At 40.6% G+C, this 23,521-nt stretch overlaps 2 protein-coding genes across 4 annotated transcripts in view; one reads left to right on the forward strand and one right to left on the reverse strand.

The window, feature by feature from the left end:
- TSC22D1 (TSC22 domain family member 1) overlaps positions 1-8,096 on the reverse strand; it is a 126,368-nt gene extending 118,272 nt beyond the window's left edge. For 2 of the 3 annotated variants that reach the window (XR_003209000.2, XR_003208999.2), the window contains exon 1: positions 4,677-8,096. Coding sequence is in view for 1 of the 3 variants with exons in the window: in XM_025874846.2 (XP_025730631.1) it covers positions 4,677-7,510 (2,834 nt within the window). In the remaining 2 variants the exon portion in view is untranslated. The remainder of the gene's footprint in view (positions 1-4,676) is intronic. The other variant, XM_025874846.2, reaches the window with a different exon arrangement.
- LOC141373088 (uncharacterized) lies at positions 7,880-11,402 on the forward strand. Its single transcript, XM_073894311.1, has 3 exons — positions 7,880-7,963; positions 8,020-8,641; positions 9,316-11,402. The coding sequence occupies exons 1-3, from the start codon at positions 7,880-7,882 to the stop codon at positions 9,534-9,536; spliced, it is 927 nt and encodes a 308-aa protein (XP_073750412.1). The 3' UTR covers positions 9,537-11,402.
- Positions 11,403-23,521: the final 12,119 nt, after the last annotated feature.

The following is a 23,521-nucleotide window of genomic DNA, read 5'->3' on the forward strand; positions in this document are numbered from 1 at the left end:
TTTTTTTTTAAGATTTTAATTTTAAGTAATCTCTATACCCAACATGGGGCTCAAACTCAACCCTGAGATCAAGAGTCATATGCTCTACAGCCAGGCATCCCCTAAAACCATTTTAAAACATCAAGTAAGCCAAGAATGAACATGACATGGATCACAGCAAAGTGGAAATCCAACCACAGGAGAAAGTGAAGGGAATCCCACAATAGTGGTTGTGTACCAAGTCTAAAAGACACTCAGTCCAGAATGGAGGTCAGAGGGACATGAGAGACTGCCTCAGGAAGATAAAATTGGTAACAATACCTGATATGTCTGAACATCTCAAGAGACATTTGATGAAAAGTTGAATTAGTGATAATTACAGCAAAAACTAAGTCAGGGGTGGGGCAGAGACATTGAACTTCAGCCAGATCACCCTATGGTAAAGCTTAACAGTCAACAAGTCACTGAGGCTAGATAAGCTCTTTAGTCTCCTAACATGCAAGCAGCCGACCAGACCAAGAATTACCAGACATCTGAGGAAAGGCTCTGCCACAAAAGGCAAAGCAAAAATGGGGAGAAAGGCATACAAAAATGGGAGAAAGGCAATTTGGAGGAAACAGATGAAAACTTGGTGGGGGGTACCTACTAACATTTCTATATGCTAAGCAGTATATAGAAATATATACACTATATATTCTAGTACACTATTGTACTAGATAGCTGGGGTGGAGTGGAGGGAGGCAGGCAAGTGCAGTACATTGTATAGGACAGGAAAAGTGATATTTTACGAGAATACTGAATAATCAAGAGTGATGGAATCGTAACTATTAAGAAGAAGGAGTGCCAGGAGGTAAAGGAGATCAGTTGAGTAGGTGATAACAAAGCTAAATCCTCATTTTCTATCCAGGAAGTTAATAAAACTGAAACAAAAGCACAGAGTATTTTATTTAACACACACTATACAGGGCATGAGTTAGACACAGTTCTAAGGGCTTTCCAAATTCATTTCCTGTAACAACCCTATGAGTTAGGTACTGTTATCCCATTTTTTTTAAATGAGCCAAATGAGGCACAGAGAGGTTAAATAGCCCAATATTACATAAAACTAACAGTTGACAGAGGAAGATTCAAACCTAAACAGTCTAATTCCAGAGTCCATGCTCCTAACCATCTAGCCATGCTGCATATCCAGTAGCAATATAAGCATATTGTTTACAGACTAGGAAGTAAACATGACAATCATCTAAAAGAGGTGAAAGTGACTGCTTTTGGGAAAGGAAAAATGGAAAGGAAGGGGGCAGGAAGCTTGTTTGTTTCGATAACCATGTAAATTATTTGACCCTTTGAACTGTGCAGGTACAACCTAAATAAAAATTAAAGCCTATAATTTAGTATTTTATAGTTATTTTATCTAATGCTACCGTCCTCAGAAGTAGGCAAAATGAGTATTACTATTTCATAGATAAGACTTTCATTCCTCTTTAATAAAAATTTGAGAGCCTACTACATAACAGGCATTGTATTTAGAAAATAAATATCAACTCACCTCAATGATGAGGTGAAAGAGGTGCAAAAGAGCAAGTCTTTTTATTCTTTTCTTTTCAATTTATTGCATAAATTATATGATCCTGCATCTCTAACAGTTGTGCTTATGATGAGACAATATAAATTTTAAATAGTGAAAGAAAAAGCAGAGAAAGGTCTGCTCATTAATTCATTCAAAAAATATTTAGTTCTTGCCCTTGAGGGGCTCAGAGTCTTGTGAGGAAGACAGGTAAACATAATTATAATTGAATGTGTGCAGTGCAGTTAAATAGAGGAACACCAAAAAGTGCTCAGAAAACAACATTCCCTGGGTAAAAGGAATGCTTCAGAGGGAACATCTGAGCCGAGTCGAAGGATGAAGAGAAGTATGACCAATTTCACTTAAGAGGCTGTACTAATTGTTGAAAAACACAAAAGACTATAGATCAGTGTGAAATACCTGTATCTTCCCTGTGTTATGAAGGTAAGTTCATGTTAAAAGCTAAAATAGGACATTAAGACCTTTTTGATGAGAATGAACTTTAAAAAAAACAAGATACATAAACTCCTGACCTGTATTTCTAATTTTTATATTCTTGCCCAATGATCAAGTGAAAGCATTTTCCATGTGCCTAATAAACATGTTAAATTTTAAAGTGTTAGGAGTATTATTTCAAAAGAAAACTAATCTTTCATTTGCCTTACCACCAAAAAGTTTCGTTAACATGGTTTCTAAGTCATATATTGAAATTATAATGTACCCCCTCCTATGAGAGAGAAATTGGTGACCAAACCCCAGAAGATGCAAGTGACACAGAAGTTATCATGGGAAGAAAAGGTAAGAAGAATTTTTTTAATCATTATCACTTTTTTCTCTTGTAGATATTCTCAAATTCCCTTCCAAGGGCAAATTTCAATGAAACATTTCTTCTTCTAAGCTTTAGGGGTAAAAGAAATAATATGCAGTAAAACACCATAAAGAAAATAATATACATGTTTACCCTTATTGATCTTTATAGGTATTTTAGGGGTGACACATTTTGATTTTTCAGCGTTTAAAGGATACCTATGAAACAAAAATTTTCTGGTTTTGATGACTTAACTTTGATGTTAACTAACAAAGGTTCAAATATGTAGTAAATTCAAAACAGGTAGAGTCAACTCAGATTACTTTACACCAACATTTAATCATACTTCAGTATATCTTTTTGTTCCTTTATTTCCAAACCTTTCTACATAATTTGTCCCTAATTAATCTTCATCTCCGTTACTATATAGAAAAGTTAATTTTGTACTAAATATCTTAAACTGGCCTCTATCCCTACAATTAAAAACCTAGTTCTAAGTAGCAACATCTGACTTTAATTGTCTGGAAAAGCAAGTTGTGGAAAGCTCTATCATGCCCTACCACCAGGGGAAGAAAAAAAGGAGAAAGTCATGCCAGAAGACCACAAATGGTAATTAACAAAAATCATGGCAGGTTTCAATTCGAAATGCTTGGTTTTCATTTGTGTATTTCATCTAAGCTTTTATTTCTCTGAATTTAGCATCCATATAATATACCTGATTTTCAGGAGTTTCACTCAATCACACCCCTTAGATTTATAAAACATTAATATTTGGGGTAAATAATTCTTTAGAATTATAGTGAATATTAGCAATCACAGGTGAATATTAGCATATGAAACAAAGTTTTATCAATAATTATAATAGGACTATTAAGCAAACTACCTCTTAGGTCTACCTCTTATGTACAGTTTTGTATACATGTTACAGAATACATCTGGTTAGGTAACAAGGATTTAATTATACTACTGGAAAAATTATAAATCTTGAAAGACAAGATTTTAAATCATTTCAATTAAGCATGCCTTACACCTTTTGAGTAACTAAAAAATATATATCATGAAAACCTCACTGCAACATTTGGCCTTTGTTCTCTTTTTCTAAAACTGCAATTCTTTTGAAATACCCTCAATTTTTCCGAAGTGAAAAACCACAAATACACATTTAGAATATAAATTTCCAATTGGTTCGATGAAAGTTCAATCACAAAAATCTCCAACTAACACTAAAATAATTAAAATGAACAGCCTTTGTCATTAACTCCTATAATATTTTGATCAAGGTTAGTCACAGACCAGCAAATCTGTGAAAAGAACATTCCTTTAAAAATCAACTTAGTTTAAAGCCATGTAGAATCATTAGAGATTTCACAACTTTTCTAGGCAGTCAGCCTAAAAGACACAATTTGATTCAATGGCATGTTTAGAGCACTATTTCCAATTCAATTACGAAAACACTGGTTTAATACTGTATTTTTGGCTTTAGGTATTTTTTTGGCAAAGAAGGGAACAGGTGGAATAGATTATCAGGAGAACAAAGTCTTATTTTCATACCTCCACAAATTCAACCCTCCAAGACTTTCCTTACTCTTTAAAATGGCTACCACCTTGATCTACTTATACAAAAGGAAAAATGTACAGGATACTACTATCAAAGATGAATCTGGTAATTTTGACAGTGTATACCCTCCTCCCCCATGACATACTTAAGATTCCCATTCCTGTTCTGTTCAGATAAAATGACCATTAAATAAGTACACAGAAGTTGGTCAATTACAGTACAAGGGCAACCTATATAACCCAGACTAGGTCATCTTTCCTATAATGTCTGACTGGGAAAAGCAGGTAACATTATCTTTCACAGACTAAGATCAAACACAGTAGTAGAAAAGGATTGTCCAACCTAGTAAAGGAGAAACCACCATGGGAGGCACAACCCCCCTTCAAGAGATGATCACAAGGATTTTAGGAATTCAAACGAATAGACTTACTATTATACTGGTTAGCACAAATTTTCTGTTCATAATAAATCTCTTTAAAAAAGCATTTTATGAGTAACAAAAACCACTCGGTGCCCCCCAGGCCTACACGTAATGCTCAATAACTCGTCTGTCAAATAGTTTACGTATTACTTACACCCACTTGCTATCCACTCTGAAACCATTCCATAACACTCTTGCGCTAGGGAACTTACCGCGAAAACGCATTTTCATATACAAAAATGAAAAAATATGTAATGCCTTCGACAAATGTCGTGCATATGCACAGCTACTAAACAGATTAAGTCTGAAGCTGCTGAATGTCTGCAGAAACATGGCATGAGCTTACCTCTCATCCTCGCCATCCACCAGGGGTGTCGTCAGCGGTAGCACCTTCAACGGGAAAAGAGAAGCAGAGGCTGCTAGGCTGCTGCTACTCCCATCTGAAACTGCTGACATTGCCCCACTGTCACCGCTCATAGTCTGAGGTAAGCCCACTAAGGAGGGTGCCGCTGGGCGCCTGGCATCTTCAATTTGGCTTCCAATCGCCTGAGCTAAGGATTGTGCAGAGAACTGAGTAGAACCTAGCGGGATCTGTGGTGCCAAAGGCAGATTTATATTAGTTGCTATCAAGGGAGGTTGACTAACACTTGGAACCAAATTACCATTTTGAGTGGCAGGGGTCTGTGCTATATTCTGTGGTGGAACCAAGTTTGTGGGGGCAGAAGGCATTGCAGAAGGACCAGCTGAACTAACCTGATTGGTAACAGAAATACCACTAGCAGAGGGCAGAGGACTAACTGCAGGCAACTGCTGCGAAACTTGAGCTACTGATTCTACTCCTTGTGGCTGGGGAGGCACAGGTAACAAGGTACTCTGGGGGGCAAGGACCAATTGTTGAGGAAGGCTCGAAGCACTAGTCTGAACTCCCTGATGAGTAATCGCAGTTTGAGCGGGTGGACCTATCTGTGAAGATGGAGGAGCACCTTGCTGAGTAACTGAAGGTGTGACTTGGGTAGAGGGCAGCTGCACCGCGGTAGGTATATTTGCTTGTTGACCAATATTTGCAATTTGACTGCCAGTAGGTGCAACAGATCCTGCCGTGTGAGCCTGGCCCACGGGCTGGCCAGATGCCCCTGCAGGTTGTGCCTGGATTGCAGCGGGCTGCACGGGCAGCTGGAGACTCTGCGTCTGGGCCGTAGGTATCACTGTTGTCCCTGCTGCCACTCCTGCAGCACTGGGCTGTCCCGAGGACACCGCTGTTTGAAGAACCGGCTGCGGCTGTACATACTCTGCAGTGGGATTCTGAGTCACTGCTTTACCATGGCTCGGGACCGGCTGCGTACAAACAGCCGCTTGCTGCTGTCCATACTGTAACTGTTGGGGTGGTGCCCCCGGAAGGGGGGCTTGCACTGGAGGAGCCGTCTGAGAGTATGGCAGCTGGGGTTGAGCCAAACTGGAAACGGAAGGCTGCTGACCTAAAGCTGAAGTTACACCAACCACACCAACAGGTGACGACTGGATACCAGCTGCAGCACTGAGCGTGGCTTGCAGTTGAGGATAGCTCAGTTCTTGAGACTGTAACTGTACTTGCGTGATCTGTGACTGAGAAACACCAGGAGCACCGGAGCCACTGAAGTCCATCTGCTGAAGAGCTGTACCTTGAAGAGCCGGCTGCGGCGGCGGCTGCTGCACCACCACGGTAGGGGCCCCCATCTCTCCACTTCCCACACTCTCTGTGTAGTGACTCAGTGTGCTGACGCTACTGCTCACTGAGCTCCCGCTAGTGCTCTCCCTCTCAGAAGTCACTTCTACCGGGTTTTGTTTTACAGTTTCCACCACTTTATTTATCGCCACACCTTCTGCAGCAGGTACAGCATTTTCCTTCTCATAGAACTCGGTGCAAGTCCATCTACCTTTTTTAAAGGGTTCAGAACTAGAATCTAACTTCACAACTCTGAACCTTGACGTGTTAACTGTGGGTTGTTGCTGCTGACTTGAAACTGATCCCACAGTCATCCCTGCAGCTGCATTAGGGGCACTGTTAACACCAGCGGAGGAAGAAATAGTACCATTGCCCATGCCACTCAAGATATTCACATTAACACCGCCGCTAACTCCAGGCCCAACACTCACACTAGCAGCACTAGCAATATTGCTTGCATTTATATTAGCATTACTAAGCATGCTGCTTGTCACACTAGGATTAAAACTACCCACAGCAGTAATGTTAACATTATTCACTGTATGAGTGCCAGTAACGGAACTTATACCTATACTGCCGGTCGTACTTGGAGCACGGATATTAGTCATTACAGATGCAGGTGAGCCACCCGATGATACAGCAGAAGTTGGTGCAGCCGGTATAACACCGTCAGAGCTTCCAGTGGCAGAGAGTTTTTTGGATACTGGACTCGAGGGTGGCCCTCCGGGAATGGATGTACTGGCCACACCAGCATGGGATGGATGGTGGTGCCCATGGTGTAGGTGGTGCCCATGATGAATGTGATGGTGGTGATGGAGGTGGTGTGGATGAGCATTCCCATTGATCACAACATTCTGTTGGGGAAGGTGAGGCAAATGAGGCTGCGGAAGGTGGGGCTGGTTGGGAGAGACTGCCCCAGGTGTCTCAGCTTCCTGGAAGTTATTTAGAGTCTCTTCTGAGGAGCTGCGTTCAGGCTCCCCCAAGTCAGTAGCCCTGGAAAGTGACACATCAAGGATTTCGGAAGAAGACAGATCTTCCGTGTGAGATTCATCCAGATCATCATAGCTCTCAGTGTCCTCTGCTATACTGTTGTTAGAGCTGATGCTGGCGGAGATCTGAGCCGGGGTAACGCTAGTTATCTGGAAGCCACTTTTCTTTTTCATTTGAGTTCCGCCTGGCGCAAGAGGCTGTGCCTGCAGCTGAGCCTGCGAAAGGAGGTTCAGGCTTTGTGGAGGCGGAGGCTGTGGTCCCGACGTAGAAGATGCTGCAGGAGGTGGCGGCTGGAGCAGCGACGGAGGCGGAAAATCCTCGGAAGATGTGGCACTACTACCAACGCCGGTACCTGCTGCACTGAGAGCAGAGGCGCTGCCACTACCGCTGCCCCTTCTGGGGAACATTGCCGGGTGCGCCATCTTCCTAGCACTAATGTCTGCAGCGGCCGCGGCCGCGGCGGCGGTGGACTCAGGCGGCTGGTGCATTGTGTAGGGTACCGGGGGGCGGAGGAGGCGAGTGCAATTTCCTTCTGCACCGTAAGCTTTGTATTCAAGACGCCGGGGAGGAAAAACGGGACCTGACGCTCCGCCCGGCGCGGTTCCTCCTTCTCCTCCTTCTCAGCCGAAGGCGCCGGCCGCTCCTGCCTTCGAGGGCGAGCTTCGGGAAGGGAGGATGAACGAGGGTGAACAGGGCGGCCAGGGACCCGAAGGGGGGACCCCTTCAGTCCTTCGCCATTCACTTTCCCCTCTAGTCTCACACCCCCCTTTATATTCCGCTTCACGTGGGGTGCGGGGCAGGAGGGAGGGGGGAGACAAGGCAAGGGGGAGACAAGGGGGGGGTGGGAAAACCGAGAAATGCCCACCTTCTCCGGACAACTCAAAAACCACCTCAACCCCTCCTCCCGCCGCGGCGGCGGCGGCCGCTGCAAAACCCTCCCGGTCGCTCTGCACGAAGGCAGCGCGGAGCGAGTGTCGCCTTCCCCTCGCCACCCCAGCGCCGCCGCCGCCGGCGAGCCCCGAGCTCAGTGTCGCTCAAACCTCCCCTCCCGGCCCCGCTGTCCCCGCTCGGCCCTCCCCCCACGCCCCTCAGACCCTTTCAAACCCCCTGGGCTCGCGGCGGCTGTTCCGTGAGCAAACGCTGGCCGCGGCTGGGGCCGGGGCGGCGAGGCTCGGAGCGGGGCGGCGGCGGGGCGCCCGGTACGGTGAACCCAGCAACGAGGCGCGGGCGGGCGCGCAGAGACGCCGGGTCCTCGCGGAGCACGGCCGGGGCGCGGCGGCGGCAGTGGCAGCGGGAGCCCAGGGACCGCTCCATCACTGGCAGCCATGGAGCCCGAGCATTTTCCTTCCTCAGGGCAGGCTCCTCGGCTCGGCACACGTCCTCGGGGAGGAAGGGGCCGGCGCCCGAGCCTCCCCGGAGGGCGGCGGGGTGTGCGCTAGCGCAGAAGGGTGCGAACCGCTCCTGTCCTCTTCCTCCGCAGCCGGCTCGTCCTCACCCTGCTGCTCCCGGGGCCCGGGCGGGAGGGGGCCGCAGGCAGCGGCGGCTCCTTCTCGGCGGCGTTGGTGGCCAGACGGGCTGGTGCAAGCGACTGCAGCCGACGCCGTTCAAAGGAACGAGAGGTGGGGTTGGTCGGTGTCGGCAAACGGGGCGGGTGAGTGGGTGGGTGCCGAGGGAGGGCGGCGGGCGGGGAGGGGGCTGTGATGGTTGTTACTAGTGCTCTTCTCCGGCTCCACCGTATCCCCCAGTCTCTCGCGGCATCGAGAGAGGAGGGACCAGCGCCCGAGCGCAGGAGGAGGAGGGGCGACCGCCGGCGAGAGGAGGCGGTGGCGGTGGCGGTGGCGGTGGCGGGGGGAGGGGGCAAGCAAAAGAGAAGGAGGGAAGATGGCGTCTGCGCATGCGCCCCGGCGCTGCAGACATAAAGCCGGGTCCGGCAGGGGAGGTGCCGGGGCTTCGGGCCTTGCCGAGCGCTGGGTCTCCCGACGGAAATTGCCGAAGGCTCGCGGAGGCGCCCACGCCGGGGTGGGGGGGGCGGATTTCGGCCGGGGGAGCGAATCCGGGTCGGCCTGTGAGTTTCGGCCCGAGTGGGGGTGGGGCAGGGTGCGGGGCGCGCGCAGCTTAGGTGTGTCCGCTCTGTTCTCACACGCGGCCGGTGCGCGCGCGCGAGCACGCGGCGGGGGAGGGGGCGCGGCGGGGAGGGGCCCGCGGAGGCTGCTGGAGCCCTGGGTCTCGGCTGTACGCGCCCTGGGTGGTGTCCCCCCGCCTGCGGAATGGGTAATGAGGCTTTTCTCCGCAGCAACAGCATCACGAGTTTCAGTTCCCAGGAGCCTGACGCCGCTGCCGCCACCGCCACGACACGACATGAGTCAGGCTTTCTTCCTTGGCGCGTGGCGGAGCCCTCCTCCCCCTCGCCGCACCTGGGCTCGCCCCCGGCCCGCGTCGCCCGCACCCCTTAGGCGGAGGCCCCTACGCCGGGAGCTGTGCGGTCCACGCAGAGCCGGAGTGTCCTCAAGATAGGTGTTGCCTTTTGTGCAGTGCCGTTGTGGCTGCCATGCGGTCCCCTCGCCCTTCGACGGGCAGGGGTGAGCTAGCCAGGCAGATGTTGCAGCTGTTTGCTATTAATTGCCTAAGTTCTTCCCGGGTAGGCTCTTCTCTAGAGATGGCGTGCTTGCACTCCATCCCTACCTGGAGGGAAGAAGGAGCCTAGCCCTGTAAACTAATTGACCTCAACAGGTGGAGCTTATCTCCAGCAGAAAGGTCTTTCCATTGAATTGTCCAGGCTATAGCCCCCACAGATTTGACTTAAAAGACAAGTCTTGGTGGCAACACGAGTGCAGTGATAAATGAAGACCACCTCTTACGGTTTGAAAAGAAAAAGGGCCATCTGCAAATCCAGTTTAAAAAAAAAAAAACCTGCATGGTCTGAGCATAGTTTTACAGAAGCAATGTTAGGTTTGATAGGAGGCAATTTACTGGAAGTTGCTTCCCTAGCATTCCCCGTCAAAACGTTCTAGCTCTAAGCTAGAATGTACTACGAAGCGAGAATGTACTTCTCGCCCAGGAATTAACAACAAACTGATACGGAAAATCCTAGAATTTTTTTTTTTAACTTAGGTTGTTGGGTAACTAAACTTTTATGGTTAGACAACTAATTTAGGAAATCTCACAAATTTAGAGATCTATAATCCTATTTCAGGAGCTTGTTTAAGCATAAAGAGCCGTAGTCTCTTAAAACAGTTTGATAGACACCTAGTTGTCAATTCGGTGCATTACCTTTAGGTTACTTTAAACTATTGTCTTCATTCCATCCTTCGGTATGTCACCAAATGCACCCTAAACATCCCGTGTAGATCCTCTTATCAAAGTTATGATATATTGTTGCTTTTTCTGTGGTCTCCCCCACTGAACCCAAACAGGACTACCTTTTTTACTTTAAATTGCTAATGTGGAGCTTTGTGCTAGGTACAAAGTAGGTGCGCACAAATATGTAAAATGGTGTGATAATAAACATGAACTATATTTGAAAAGATCGTACTTGTTTTAGGATATTCATGATTATGTGAATGACTGTATTTTTACATACCCATGGCCATTGGTGTATTTTACAATAATTTTTTTTAATACCCAGCAGTTCTTGTTGCAAGTGAAACGGGTGGTTAATGGTGGCCATCCATTGTTGAAATGCAAATCCGACTTGCTATTTCAACAGTTTGTGAATGGAAAATAGAAACTATCTTATACAATTGAACCTGCAATGGAATGTAGATAGACCAAATGTGTTTCTTTGGACTAGTGTGAAAGAAAATGCTCTTGATCTCTCAGTGTTGCATTAGGTCCAAGTTTTAAATTACCCCAAACAACAACAGCTCAACACCCCCTTGGACCCTAAATACCCTCTGTGATTGTGCTGATAGGGTTAGAAGCAGGAGAAACAAAGTCTTACCCGAAGTTGACAGAATGAGTTGAGATAGCCCTATAAAAGCAGATACTTGTGATAACCAGTAGTAAATGATAGCGTTTTGGGTTGTTTTGATTGGGGGGTGGGGGGCAACGGCCTTTTCAAATGTATTTCATTTTTGTCTGCCAAATCACTTTCAAATTCTTGTTTAGGCTGCACCAAGCCCCACTAAGCTATAAGGAACAACTCTGCAATTATGGAAACCTGAGTTTTAAAAATCTCTCTATATCTCTCAGTTGCCAGTATTTCTGGGAGTAGGAATACCTGAATACAAGTACGTTAAAACAAGGAGAAGTGCTTGAACAGCTGGGTGTTATGTTACCACCTTTTAATTTAAAAAAAAAAGGTCTGGATTTTTTTTTTACATTGATACTAAATGCCTACTGCGATGTGTAATGAAGTCATTAAATCCTTTGAACTCAGTACTTAAAGTTATCCTTTGCCTTTTGAAAGACTGAATTTCCCCTGTTTACATTCTGAAGGTGCAGCTCTGAATTACTCTCTATTGACTAAAAGATTAGCCTGTAGTGCAGTGTTCACTTTAGTCACTGCAACATTGCAAAGCAACGTGTATATTTGGCTGTGTTTAGTGTTTTTTTCCTACCATAAAATACAAAATTTGCTGAACATTATAACACAACTTACCTCATTGTGAGAACTGTGAGATAGGTCTGTATTTAAAACCAAGTGATTCTCCAAAAGTAATGCCCTCAAAGAGCAGGAAGGGAATACTTAACACTCAGAATGGCTGTGAATGGCAAAGACAGATATTAAAAGAGAAATGTGTGCAAAGATGCCACTGTTCCACTAGTAATTCTAGCTAACCAGTGCTTCAGTCATGCAATATTACTTATCTGTAACTTTTTAAATGTCATCTGGAAAAAAAAGTCAAAATTTTAAATGAGTTATAAACATGAAAAAACATTTTTACATATGCAGAAACTTATGCCTAGGTATATTACTGCATTTTTATAAATCAATTCACTCTCTAGAAAATTTTTTAAATGAGACCAGAAGTAGTATATGCTACTTGACTTTTGTAAATAGCACAAAATTCTTATTTTGAAATTTCTCATTCAAATTTCAATGAGTGCAGTTTAGCTTATAATTGATTGATTTTTGCAGCATTTGTTGAATTTTCAATACAAGTATGTTTCTGGTCAGTGAAACAATTTTATATCCTTGAGGAAGATATGCTTATAAAACAAAAGTTTGACTTTAGAAATTTTTAATTTATGGTTCAGAGGGCACACTGATACACATTAGCTCATTTGAAGGAGAAGACATTCTCATTTTAGAAGTGATCACAGAGAGATTAAATAACTTGTTCAAAGTTTATACCTAAATCTGGGTACTCAGGCCCTCTTAATTTCAGATTCCATTCCTCTGTGTTGAGAGATTTTTTTCTAAAAAAGCAGCCTGAACTCTAGGGACTAGTATTTTTCAAAACTCTCTTGGAAATTAATGTGTTCTTCTAATGCTTTTGAATGCCAAGAAAGATATATGCTGCACACACTAATTACATATAGCTTTTCTTCTATGTGAAGAGGATAAAAGACTTTTTCCCTGTTTGACCAAATGTAAAAGTTACAGATTCTGCTATAGTCAGTCTTTTCTGACTTAATGATGTGTTAATTTGGGAATTTTCTCACAACTTAAAAAAAAAAATCATTTCTAACTTCTGCTACAGAACTGTGAAGTGACATTGCAAAAAGAAATAATTTGTCAATTTAGGGTTTTTTTAAGTCTATAATCAAATAACACTTGAAATTTCCCTAGATGAGAGCTAATATTTATTTAATGCCTACTCTCTACTACACATTGTTGTAAATGCTCTAAGTGTCTTATCTCAATCCTCACAACTGTATAAAATAGGGACTATAATTACCCCATTTTACAAATGAGTAAAGTGAGGCGCCCAGAGGTTGAGGTCTCACAACTTGGCAAGTGGTGGGACTGAGATGCGAATTGCTGTAATGTAACCACCCCTCACAGCTGCCTCCAGACATATTGTTAGATCAGGCTCCTGCTTAATGCTAGCTCCCAAGTTAAGTTTCTACAGAATACTCATGTTTTGGTTTTTCTAATGAGATATCTCCAAAGAATCAGCACCATTTTCTCCTGATGTAGAGACGTTCTAAGAAAGAGTATACATTTTACAGACTCTACTGTGGCCACGTAGGAACTGGACTTAAATGAACAGAATGATTTGATAAGTTGGATGATCTTTCACTGATCAAAAGCGATGTCGAATGCTTGAAAAAAGGCATTAATCACACATAATTGAGGAACGTCGTCTATACAGGACAAGATAAATGTTTTCCCAATTTAGCAATTAGCGTTCATTGAACATGAGCGCCTGTAGAATAGAGACAATAGTAACCTAGCCTTTTCAGTATGTTCTAAGGACCAAATTGTATTTGCACATCTTTTTGAATACTTAAAGCTATAGAAATAAATACATTTATTATTTTTGTTTGTATCATAATTCTAGTAAGACCTCTGTGCTTCTACCATACATGAACCAAAACCAGGTCAAGAAATACAAACAAAGTATAGCAGCCAGTGTTTCTTTGTATTTAAAGATTAGGTTCATGAACAGTTAGGTATATCTCGAGTCTCAAAGCTCAGGGGAAAAGGAATGGCTGTTGAAGTCATTCCTTAGTATGAAGTTTTCCTTTGGTCATTCATTTTCTCCCCCTGCTCTGACTTTATCTTTTAGAAGAAAATTGATAAAGTAGCTTTCAGTAATGTACTTAAGTTGACATTTCCAGTTAATTCTATTGTAGAAGAAAAACAGGAAATCATTAGTCTTAAAGGCCAAAATCTTTTCTTATTTTAATATTTTAAAAAAAGAAGAAAAGAAAGTCTTTTTTTAAATATATTTTTTAAAGATTTTATTTATTTATTTGAGAGAGAGAGAATGAGAGATAGCACGAGAGGGAAGAGGGTCAGAGGGAGAAGCAGACTCCCCGCTGAACAGGGAGCCCGATGCAGGACTCGATCCCGGGACTCCAGGATCATGACCTGAGCCGAAGGCAGTCGCTTAACCAACTGAGCCACCCAGGCGCCCCAAAAAGAAAGTCTTAGATGCACACAAGATAATTGGAGTCAGAAACATAAAATAAAATCCATTAATGTTATGACCACATAATGTTACAGGCAATAGTACTGCTTATGTATGGAAGGTGTTTACAAAATCTATATAAATGATAAAAATTATTTAATGAGATGATTTAAATGAGGAGAGGTTAGAATTTCAAAGAAAGTATGAGATGGAATTTAGGAGGAAAACCCCCAACATAATTGATTTGATTTGTTACATGCTATACACACTTGTCAAACTCAAGAAAATTAAGTATATAACTGACTCAGCCTAACTGAGTTAAATATAAAATTAATTGCAAAGATGCCAACCAAGCTTTCCATCAAAAAACGGAAGAGAAAGTCCAGGTGCTATTTTGCCCTAGTTATTTATAGATAGGAATGGGATCACATGATAATGCCAACTCAGTGGTTCACCTTTGATGTTTAAGAGTTTCTAAACATACTCCTTATTCAAGTCATAACCAGCATTACAAAAATATTTGTTAAATTACACCTATATCAATACATATTTGAATAAATTGGGTTAATAGCCTATATTATCCCAACATTGACCCCAAATTATTTGATAAAAACAAGACTTTTGAAAGGAATACTTCCAACAAAAAGCATCTTGAGAAAGGAGCTAAATTTTCTTTATTCTGTCAAGCATATGATAGGCACTCAACAAGTACTTATAAAGATTTTCTTAAATCCCACATTATGTAATAATGTTGTCAACATAATTTATCACATGAACTTTACTACTAGATTTTTCACAAGATATCTCAGTAGAACATTGAGTTCAGAAATCATGACATCAGGAAACAAGCTCATTATCAAAATTTTGGTCAAGGGCATTCAATGGTATTAAATTTCCTTCTCTGTTCTTTACTTGATCTCTAAAATTCTCCTTGTCCAACCTAAGCCTATAACAACTTGCTGACTACTCTTTTTCATGGAACATCATGCCCAAAGCATTTTTTTTTTTTTGTAAACAGCAAAGTCCAGTGAAAATGGTAAGATATGAGTTGAATCTCTATCTCCTTTTCTGATAGCTTTGCGTTTGTTTAGGGACAGAGCATCATGTTAAATACCGATGAGAACTGGAATCTTCAGCCTTTGTGGATTCTGGAAATGCATTCTTTCCATTCCTAGTTTAAGGATATGGAGAATTCATGTGCTTCTTCCAGTCAGATGAGCTCCAGAACTATTTTCTAAGAACTTACTTGGCATGACTAGTCACAGACCTCCTACAAAGCCTACAAAGAATAATTTCAGATAAAATGATCCATTGTTTAAAGCTTGACTTAGTTAATATGTCTAAAAAATTTCCTAGCTTTCTATTAGTCAAAACTTTGAAGTGTTAAATGAGGGCTTTGCTATTATTTTTTCGTTTCTTCCTACATGAAATTTCTTTCTTTTATTTATGGTTGTAAAGGGTAATAGGACATGCCACCACATGCTGCTTTGATATATTGATATTTTGAGCTGAGCTATAGGCACTTAAAAAGCAAATGCAGGACTTTCTCTGAACTCCCTTTATCTGCCTGAGGACATATTTTCCAAAAGGAACTTGGATGTCATAGATGCCCTCCCCTGGAGTTTCCTCAACCAAGGAACATTGACTCTTGTCATGGAGAGGAAACTTCAAGTTGACACCATACTCAGACAAACTATCACAGACTATCATACCACCCATCTATTCTTCTAATGGCCCATTCATCTTTCCTAAAACTCATCCACGCTCCCTTAAGAGGCCTATACCTCCCCTACTCTCTGCCTATTAAGATAGCATTTAATCCCGAATTCTAAAGACACCTCAGAGTTACTCATTTTTTCTGAGTGTATCCTGTGTATACATGAGGTATACATGGTAATAAACTTGTTTGTTTTTCTTTTGTTAGTCTGCCTTTTATTATAGGGTCTCAGCTAAGAACTCAGAAGGGTAGAGGGAAAATTATTTTTCTTCCCCTACAATTGTCAGAATAATAAAAACTGCCTTCTATTATAAAACTAAGGTTAGAATGAAGAAGCCACCTTGCTGATCATTATGGATATATTTTTAAGTACATAATATTTATTTAGCACAGTATACAAGTGGTCAGTCAATTCTTTTTTAATGGTAGTTATTCTGTAGCTGAAGTATATTCCTAGTGAATACATAGTAGCTGCCTGAAAATAGGACTTCTTTATGCTGTTCCTTTTTTTTTAGAAGAACAGGAAGATTTTGACCCCAGAGCCTTTCAAATCTGTAGGATCTTCAGAGGAGGCAAATCGCCATTTCCACCCAGCTCTGCATTATTCAAACGTCCAAAGAAAATGGTCTTTGGCACTGTTTCCAATGACTCTGTTCCAATAAGATGTTAACTTAGCATTCATCTTATTACTAGTTGTACCAGATGAGTCACTCATTTAAGACTCAGGCCTTCACATATTTTCAAATGGCTTTGATCTACAAGTCAACATTTTTTTTGAATGTTGAATAGATTTTATTCAACTCATTTGCATTCCAATCTCTCTTCCCTTCCCATTCACCCCTCCACCTTCCCCCTACCCCACTCATTCCCCTCACCATCCCTCAGAAATTGAAATTACAACCAGCTTCACACCGATGGCACCCCAAAATAGTATAATACTTCATTTTCTTCTTTGTGATAACTGTGTACAGCAACCACCTAATAACACCACTTGCTATTCTGTCCATCCTAAGGACATGATGAGTTGCATTTCATGAATAGTGCTGCTGCAAAAACAGACAATAAAAGCATATCAACTAATTAAAAGAAAGAACATTCAACATCTCACAAATGCATATTAACAACCATGGCTGATCTCACCTGAATTGTATTGCAAATTATTTTTCACTTCATTAGGTTACAATATGGTTTTTCTCCCCTGAAAAGTACTTAAAGTAGAATTAACTAAAAGCATATAATAATTTGTGGCTGCTATATTGGTAAGAACGAGAAGATAGGAAATGTGGGGTTTTGTTCTCCTTAGGAGAACTAAGGACAGGAAAGATAAGACTGATCCAACTTCAGTGTAATTAATTGAATAGCTACTATGTGCTCTTTAGCAGATGAAATTGTCTATGCAATGGTCTTTTATATATCTGTGAAAGCACAAAAGGAGACAAACTTCTCCCACCGCTTACCCCCAGCTTAAAAGTAGATTTGCATAATCTTATTGTAAACAAAGGGCAAATGGAAAGGAGCAGGAGAACAATTTGGTTCATGTTTCACCAAAGACATTTTTCCTCCAGGTTAAAAGTAACCAGAGACTTCTAAATCATTGCAAACACTTCTTAATCCCCCAACTACGTAGGCACAATATGGATCTTTGGAAATTAGATAAGAATAATTTCAATGTGGGGCACCTGCCTGGCTCAGTTGGTAGAGCAAGGGACTCTTGATCTCCGGGTCATAAGTTTGAGCCCCACGTTGGGTGTAGAGATTACTTAAATAAATCTTTAAAAAAATAATTTCAAAGGAAAATAATAGCAGCACCATAGTTTAGAAACAATGATGCCTCGTTGATGCATACATCTGCTAGGAAATGAGCATTTGATAGTGCCCAGTACAGATGGAAAAAACTGCAATTATTGCTCCTTATTTTGATAATTCATTCTGAGTGAGTGTATAAGTATTGTTAGTTGTCTTAATTTTTTGTTGTTATGTTTTTGCTTTTGTTTGTTTTTTTAATAGCAGACATTTGGGGGTAGAAAAGCCTCTATGTTCTAACAGTATTACTAAAATGACCAGGAAAATACACCAAGCGTAGCACAAAGCAGGGCTAGTAACAATACACTAAAAGATTCTTTGAGGCTGCTTGTTCCCTGATAAACATCATGATAGCAACAGCCCCACATAGAATAAAATTGAGTCCCGATGTATTTAACATTCTCCAATTTTATTCCATGGCAGCCTATTATCTCTACAGGGACAGATGGAATATTCCAAAGAGAAAGACTAAAAAGTAGGTTTTATGTTTAAAAATAAATAACAGTAATAAGTCATTAGCTCCACCTTTAAAGCATTAAAGGGAAGTTTTTTAAAACCTAAGCTTGAACTCCATTTTCAACAAGGAAACTAGGGAACATTTTAAAAGCTTAAACTTGCTTGTTGTGTTCAGGAAAGGCCCCCATTCCATTGACCTGGCTGTGGCTGTCCTGGGCCAGAAGGGCCTGACGTCTATTGCACAGACTGAATTGCATTTTGATCAGTTTTTTAGGTACAACCTCCACCTCATTATTTGCATGTGAATTTCCCAAGGGCACTTTGCATTCCTAGCCATCTTGAACCTCTCAATCAACACCAATGGGGTCCCCCATCCCCAGCTACAATGTGTGCAAAGGGATGTGAAATCATTAGAAATCTGGTCTAGACCAAAAGAAAAAAAAATAGTTTAGGCGGCAAATCCAAGGGGGGAAAAATCCATTAAAGTATTATACTTTAGCCACTATTTTGGAAGAATTCCACCATTGCTTTCTTCTAAGAGCAAAGATAACATGAATTGATTGCTTTTGTTTCAGTGAGGTCTCTCTGCCCACAAATGTGACAGACTTGTCTAAATTGTAGCGCATTTTTAATGCGGAACTGAAAACTCCTCTTGTGCCTCCAGACCTTGTAACAGAACATTCTAGAATGATTATAATCATATTTCAGTAGACAATATTACACTTATACAATCAGCAGAAATGTGCAATAATTAGGTCATGAAAGAATAATAGATTTACTAGTGGAGGAAGTACTTAGGGATACTGAGATAATGTCCAGAAAAGCTGCATTGGGGATAGAATTTTATTTTTTATTTTATTTTATTTTTATTTATTTATTTTTTTTAAGTAGGCTCCATGCCCAGCATGGGGCCTGAACTTATAACCCTGAGATTAAGAGTCATGTGCTCTACTGACTGAACCAGCCAGGTGCCCCTAGAATTTTGAATTATTACAGAACTCTCAAGTTCCTGTGGTAGGTTGGAGAGCAACTAGGAGAAGTCTCTGGAAGATTAAGTGGGTCCACTCTCTTACCAAACCCCTTTACATTTAAAAGATCCACTTCTTGGGGCATCTGGCTGGCTCAGTCAGTAGAGCATGAGACTCTTGATCTTGGGGTTGTGAGATTGAGTCACATGTTATACATAGAGATTATTTAAATAAGTAAAATAAAGGATCCACCTCTATCTCTGACTTGGCTCCTTTATTTTTATTTATTTTGGGGGGAGGGTGGGGAGGCAGGCACACCTTCAAACAAAAAGGAAGCCTAGACACAGAACCTGGACTCCTGAAGATCATTTTATATCACTGCTGTCTTCTCCTGAGGCCTAAGCTAGTTTCCTAGTGATAATGACCCTGATATACAGGCTAAATGACAGATACAGTCAGAATTATACTATGAAGAATCTGCCATCAGATGTACAGTAGGGACTTATTTCCTATAACATTAGGGGTTCATTTTCTGTAAAATTCCTACTAAAATGATGCAATTCAAGTGAAAAATACAAACCTATTGCTACAACATTGTCAATTATTCAGCAAGAATTTACTGAGAAGTACTATAGATTGCATATATCAGATATCCCATATGTCTTAGGCTGAGTTCCTCCAAAATGAGAGACAAGACTTGCATGCAGTTAGTTTATTTGAAAAAAGAGGGCCAGAAGGCAGGAATATCAGCTGAGAGGAGAGGGGGTGGAACTGGGAAGGAGGCAAAGCCAATACAAGGATGTGTCATTGAGTTGGCCATCATGGAGGAGCCTTAAGCATGCTTTCGAGGAGACAAAAAGGGTTAACATTTATCTACCAGTTTCCATTCTCCATTGGTCAAGGGTGGTTCTATGAACATCAAATCCACTGTCCACCACCCAATTTTTATACATGCTCATGAGTACAGAGCCGGTTCTAACGGTGTTCCATCCCAGTGGATCAGGGAGGGCATTATCCTATCATACTCACACAAAGCCATTCAAGGCTGGAGTGGAAGTAGTAAGCTGTTGAGTAAGAGGTGGGTCCCAGAGGACTTAGCAGAGGCCTCCAGTTATTACAGTGTTTCAGAACTGATTGCCATGATTGGAATTAGCATATAATTTTCTAATTCTGATCAAATATCTTTTTTTAATTGAAGTATAGTTGACATATAATATTATATTAGCTCTGGTATGGATGGACACTTAAGTTACTTCCATACCTTGTTTATTGTAAATAATACTGCAGTAAACATAGGAGTGCATACCTGCTTTCAAATTAGTGTGTTTTTGTTTTCTTCACATAAGTACCCAAAAGTGGAATTACTGGATCATATGGTATTTCTATTTTTATTTTGTTGAGGAACCTTCATACTGTTCTCCATAGTGGCTGCACCAATTTACAATTCCACCAACAGCACATGAGCGTTCCCTTTTCTCCATATGTTCACCAACACTTGTTATTTCTTGTCTTTTTGATACTAGCCATCCTGACCAGTGGCAGGTGATATCTCATTGTGCAAATATCTTTTAATTAATATATTATAGAGTCATTTAGATTTACCAAGAATAACCTCAGTAACACTTTTGCAAACACAGTGAAATCTCACTAATTCGTACTGCATTGACCATCATGATTCCTGGACTGAGAGTAAATTTACATTGGTACTACCTTTTTTTTTTTTTAAAAAAGGATATGCTTAGAAATTAAGCATATAAGCCTGACTCCAAAGAGCATTTTAAAATATTTACCTTCATCATCACTTCTATACATACAATTATATATTGGCAGTTACCTCTAAAACTAGTCATAAATTTAAACTGTAGTTGCAAAGCAGCTTAATCCATTCATTAAGCAATGGGTCTTCTATTGGCCTCTACTAGCTTGATTCTAACCATTGTGTGTATTTTAAATGTATAAAAGTATGTTTTCAAGAATTAGTCAATAAATCAGATGTTTCTCTACATCTAAATGCCTCTAGGAAGTTTGAATTAATGATGTGTCTCTTGACAAAAATAAGGAAAATCTAAGGATAGAAACAGTTAAGATTCTATTGGCTATTTCACAAGTCATTCTCATACCTATGATATCACTTCAAATTGAGATTGTGTGTTCTATCTGGCTAAAGTCTTTTAAACTATATCTTTTTGATCAACTGACATACCTTTCATATACCATAAAATTCACCTGTTTTCAGTGTAGAATTCAATTAATTTTAGTATATTTACAAGGATAAACCATTAATTACCACTAAGATATTTCCATCACCCCAAGAAGAAATTTCATTCCCATTTATAGTCACTCATCATTCCCACTCCCAATCCTAGGCACCACTAATCTGCCTTCTGTCTCAGTATATTTGCCCTCTTTTGGACATTTTATATCTTAAGCATAATGCTTTTAAGGTTCATCCATGCTGTTAACCTATATATTTTACAACCAACATATATGGTTGTTCTGTATGTTGTCTACTAATCATCTTATTTCAGTTTCAGGGTAAAATTTTTGTTATGTACAATATTAAATAAAGCCATTTAAAGACTTAAAGAATCACATACATAAAACCTAAATGGACATTCCTAATAAAAATCTTTTTTATACAACTTTTATTATTTGCCAATTATAAAAATAATAGGTTCAGCATATTAAAATACTGAAAATAGAGAACTACATATTAGGATGTAAAGGCATCCCTTTATTTAAATTTCTTAGCCTCTCTGTGAGGCGGAAGGTTTTTTTCTAAATATTTAATTCACTAATTCATATTCTTGTGAATGAATTAATCTGTTTACTCTTTCTATACAGGTTTTGCCCACTCTTTCTATAAATGTTTTATTATTATTATCATTATTATTATTATTATATATGAACTCATTTCCCTTTTCTAGTTATATTGCTGGTAAATACTGTCCCCAGTTTTGAAATTTGCCTTTTAGTTTTGTTTATTGTTTTTCTTGGCATCCAGAAGTTTTACCTTTTTAAGTAGTCAAATTTGTCTATTTTTATCTTTGTCATTTCTTCCATTATCTTTATGCCTAGGAAGTGCTTCTTCTTCTTTTTTTTTTTTTTAAGATTTTATTTCTTTATTTGACAGAGATAGAAACAGTGAGAAAGGGAACACAAGCAGGGGGAGTGGGAGAGGGAGAAGCAGGCTTCCTGCTGAGCTGGGAGCCCAATGTGTAGCTCCATCCCAGGACCCTGGGATCATGTGACCTGAGCTGAAGGCAAAGGCTTAAGGACTGAGCCACGCAGGCGCCCCCTAGGAAATGCTTCTATGAAGAAAACTAAAACAGGGTTAGAAGACAGGGTGTGGTAGGATGTCAGTGCATACAGGGTGGTCCGAAAAGGTCTCACTGATAAGATGACATTTGAGCAGAGGCCTAAAGGAAGAGAAAGAAAAGCCACGTAAGCCATAGAGAAAAACATTTCAAGTGTTGAATTTTAACATTTTTCTGCATCTATTGATCCTTTTATCTCTTAATATTTTTGGATTAAACTGACAGATATTGGGATAAACCTACTTGTTCACGATGTGTTTTTGTTGTTATTATTTGGGTTGGGGGGTTATGATCTATTTTTTATTTTTACTTTAATAAGAAACTAAGGAACAGAAAAGTAATTTACCCAAAGTTACATAGATTAGAACCCAGGCCATTTCACTCCAGTGTCTGAGTATTATCCACTGTGCCATAATCATTTTTTGTCTTAATCCACTTGGCTATAATCATTTAATCTCATGCCAGTGAGATGGTAAAAACACATATTAAATTTGCCATCTTAACCATTTTTAAGGTTCAGTAGTGTTACGTATATTCACGTTGTTGTGCAGCAGATCTTTAGAACATGTTCATCTTGCAAACTGAAATCTATACCCACTAAACACTAATTCTGCTACCCTCTTCTTCCCAGCTCTTGGTAACCACTTTTCTATTCTCTGTTTGATTTTGACTACTTTAGACATTCAAATGTGTGGAATCATACAGTATTCTTTTGTGACTGGCTTATTTCACTTAGGATAACATCCTCAAGATTCATCCATGTTGTAGTGTGTGTGACAAGATTTCCCTCCTTTTTTCTTTTTAAGGCTGCATAATATTCCCTTACAGGTATATTCCACATTTTCTTTATTCACTCATCTGTTGATGGGTATTGGGGTTGCTTCCTTCTCTTGAATATTGTAAATAATGCTACAATGAACATGGGCGTGCAAATATCTCTTTAATAAGATCTTCTTTGAATTCTTTTGGATACATACCTAGAAGTGAGATAGCTAGATCATATGGTAATTCTATTTTTAGTTTTTTTAAGAACTATTTTCCATAATATCTGTACCATTAATCATACTGTATTTGTAATACATTTGGATATGATTTGTTAGTACTTAATTTAGAAATTTTGGACCTAAATTTAGAAGTGAGCTAAGCTCATAAATTACCATAAATTGCCAATTTCCATAAATTGCCTTGTCTGGATTATTTCCAAAAATGAGGTTTT

The sequence above is a fragment of the Callorhinus ursinus genome, unplaced genomic scaffold, assembly GCF_003265705.2.
Source record: "Callorhinus ursinus isolate GAN/ISIS: 27379988/994484 unplaced genomic scaffold, GSC_fseal_2.0 scaffold7, whole genome shotgun sequence".
NCBI lineage: Eukaryota > Metazoa > Chordata > Mammalia > Carnivora > Otariidae > Callorhinus > Callorhinus ursinus.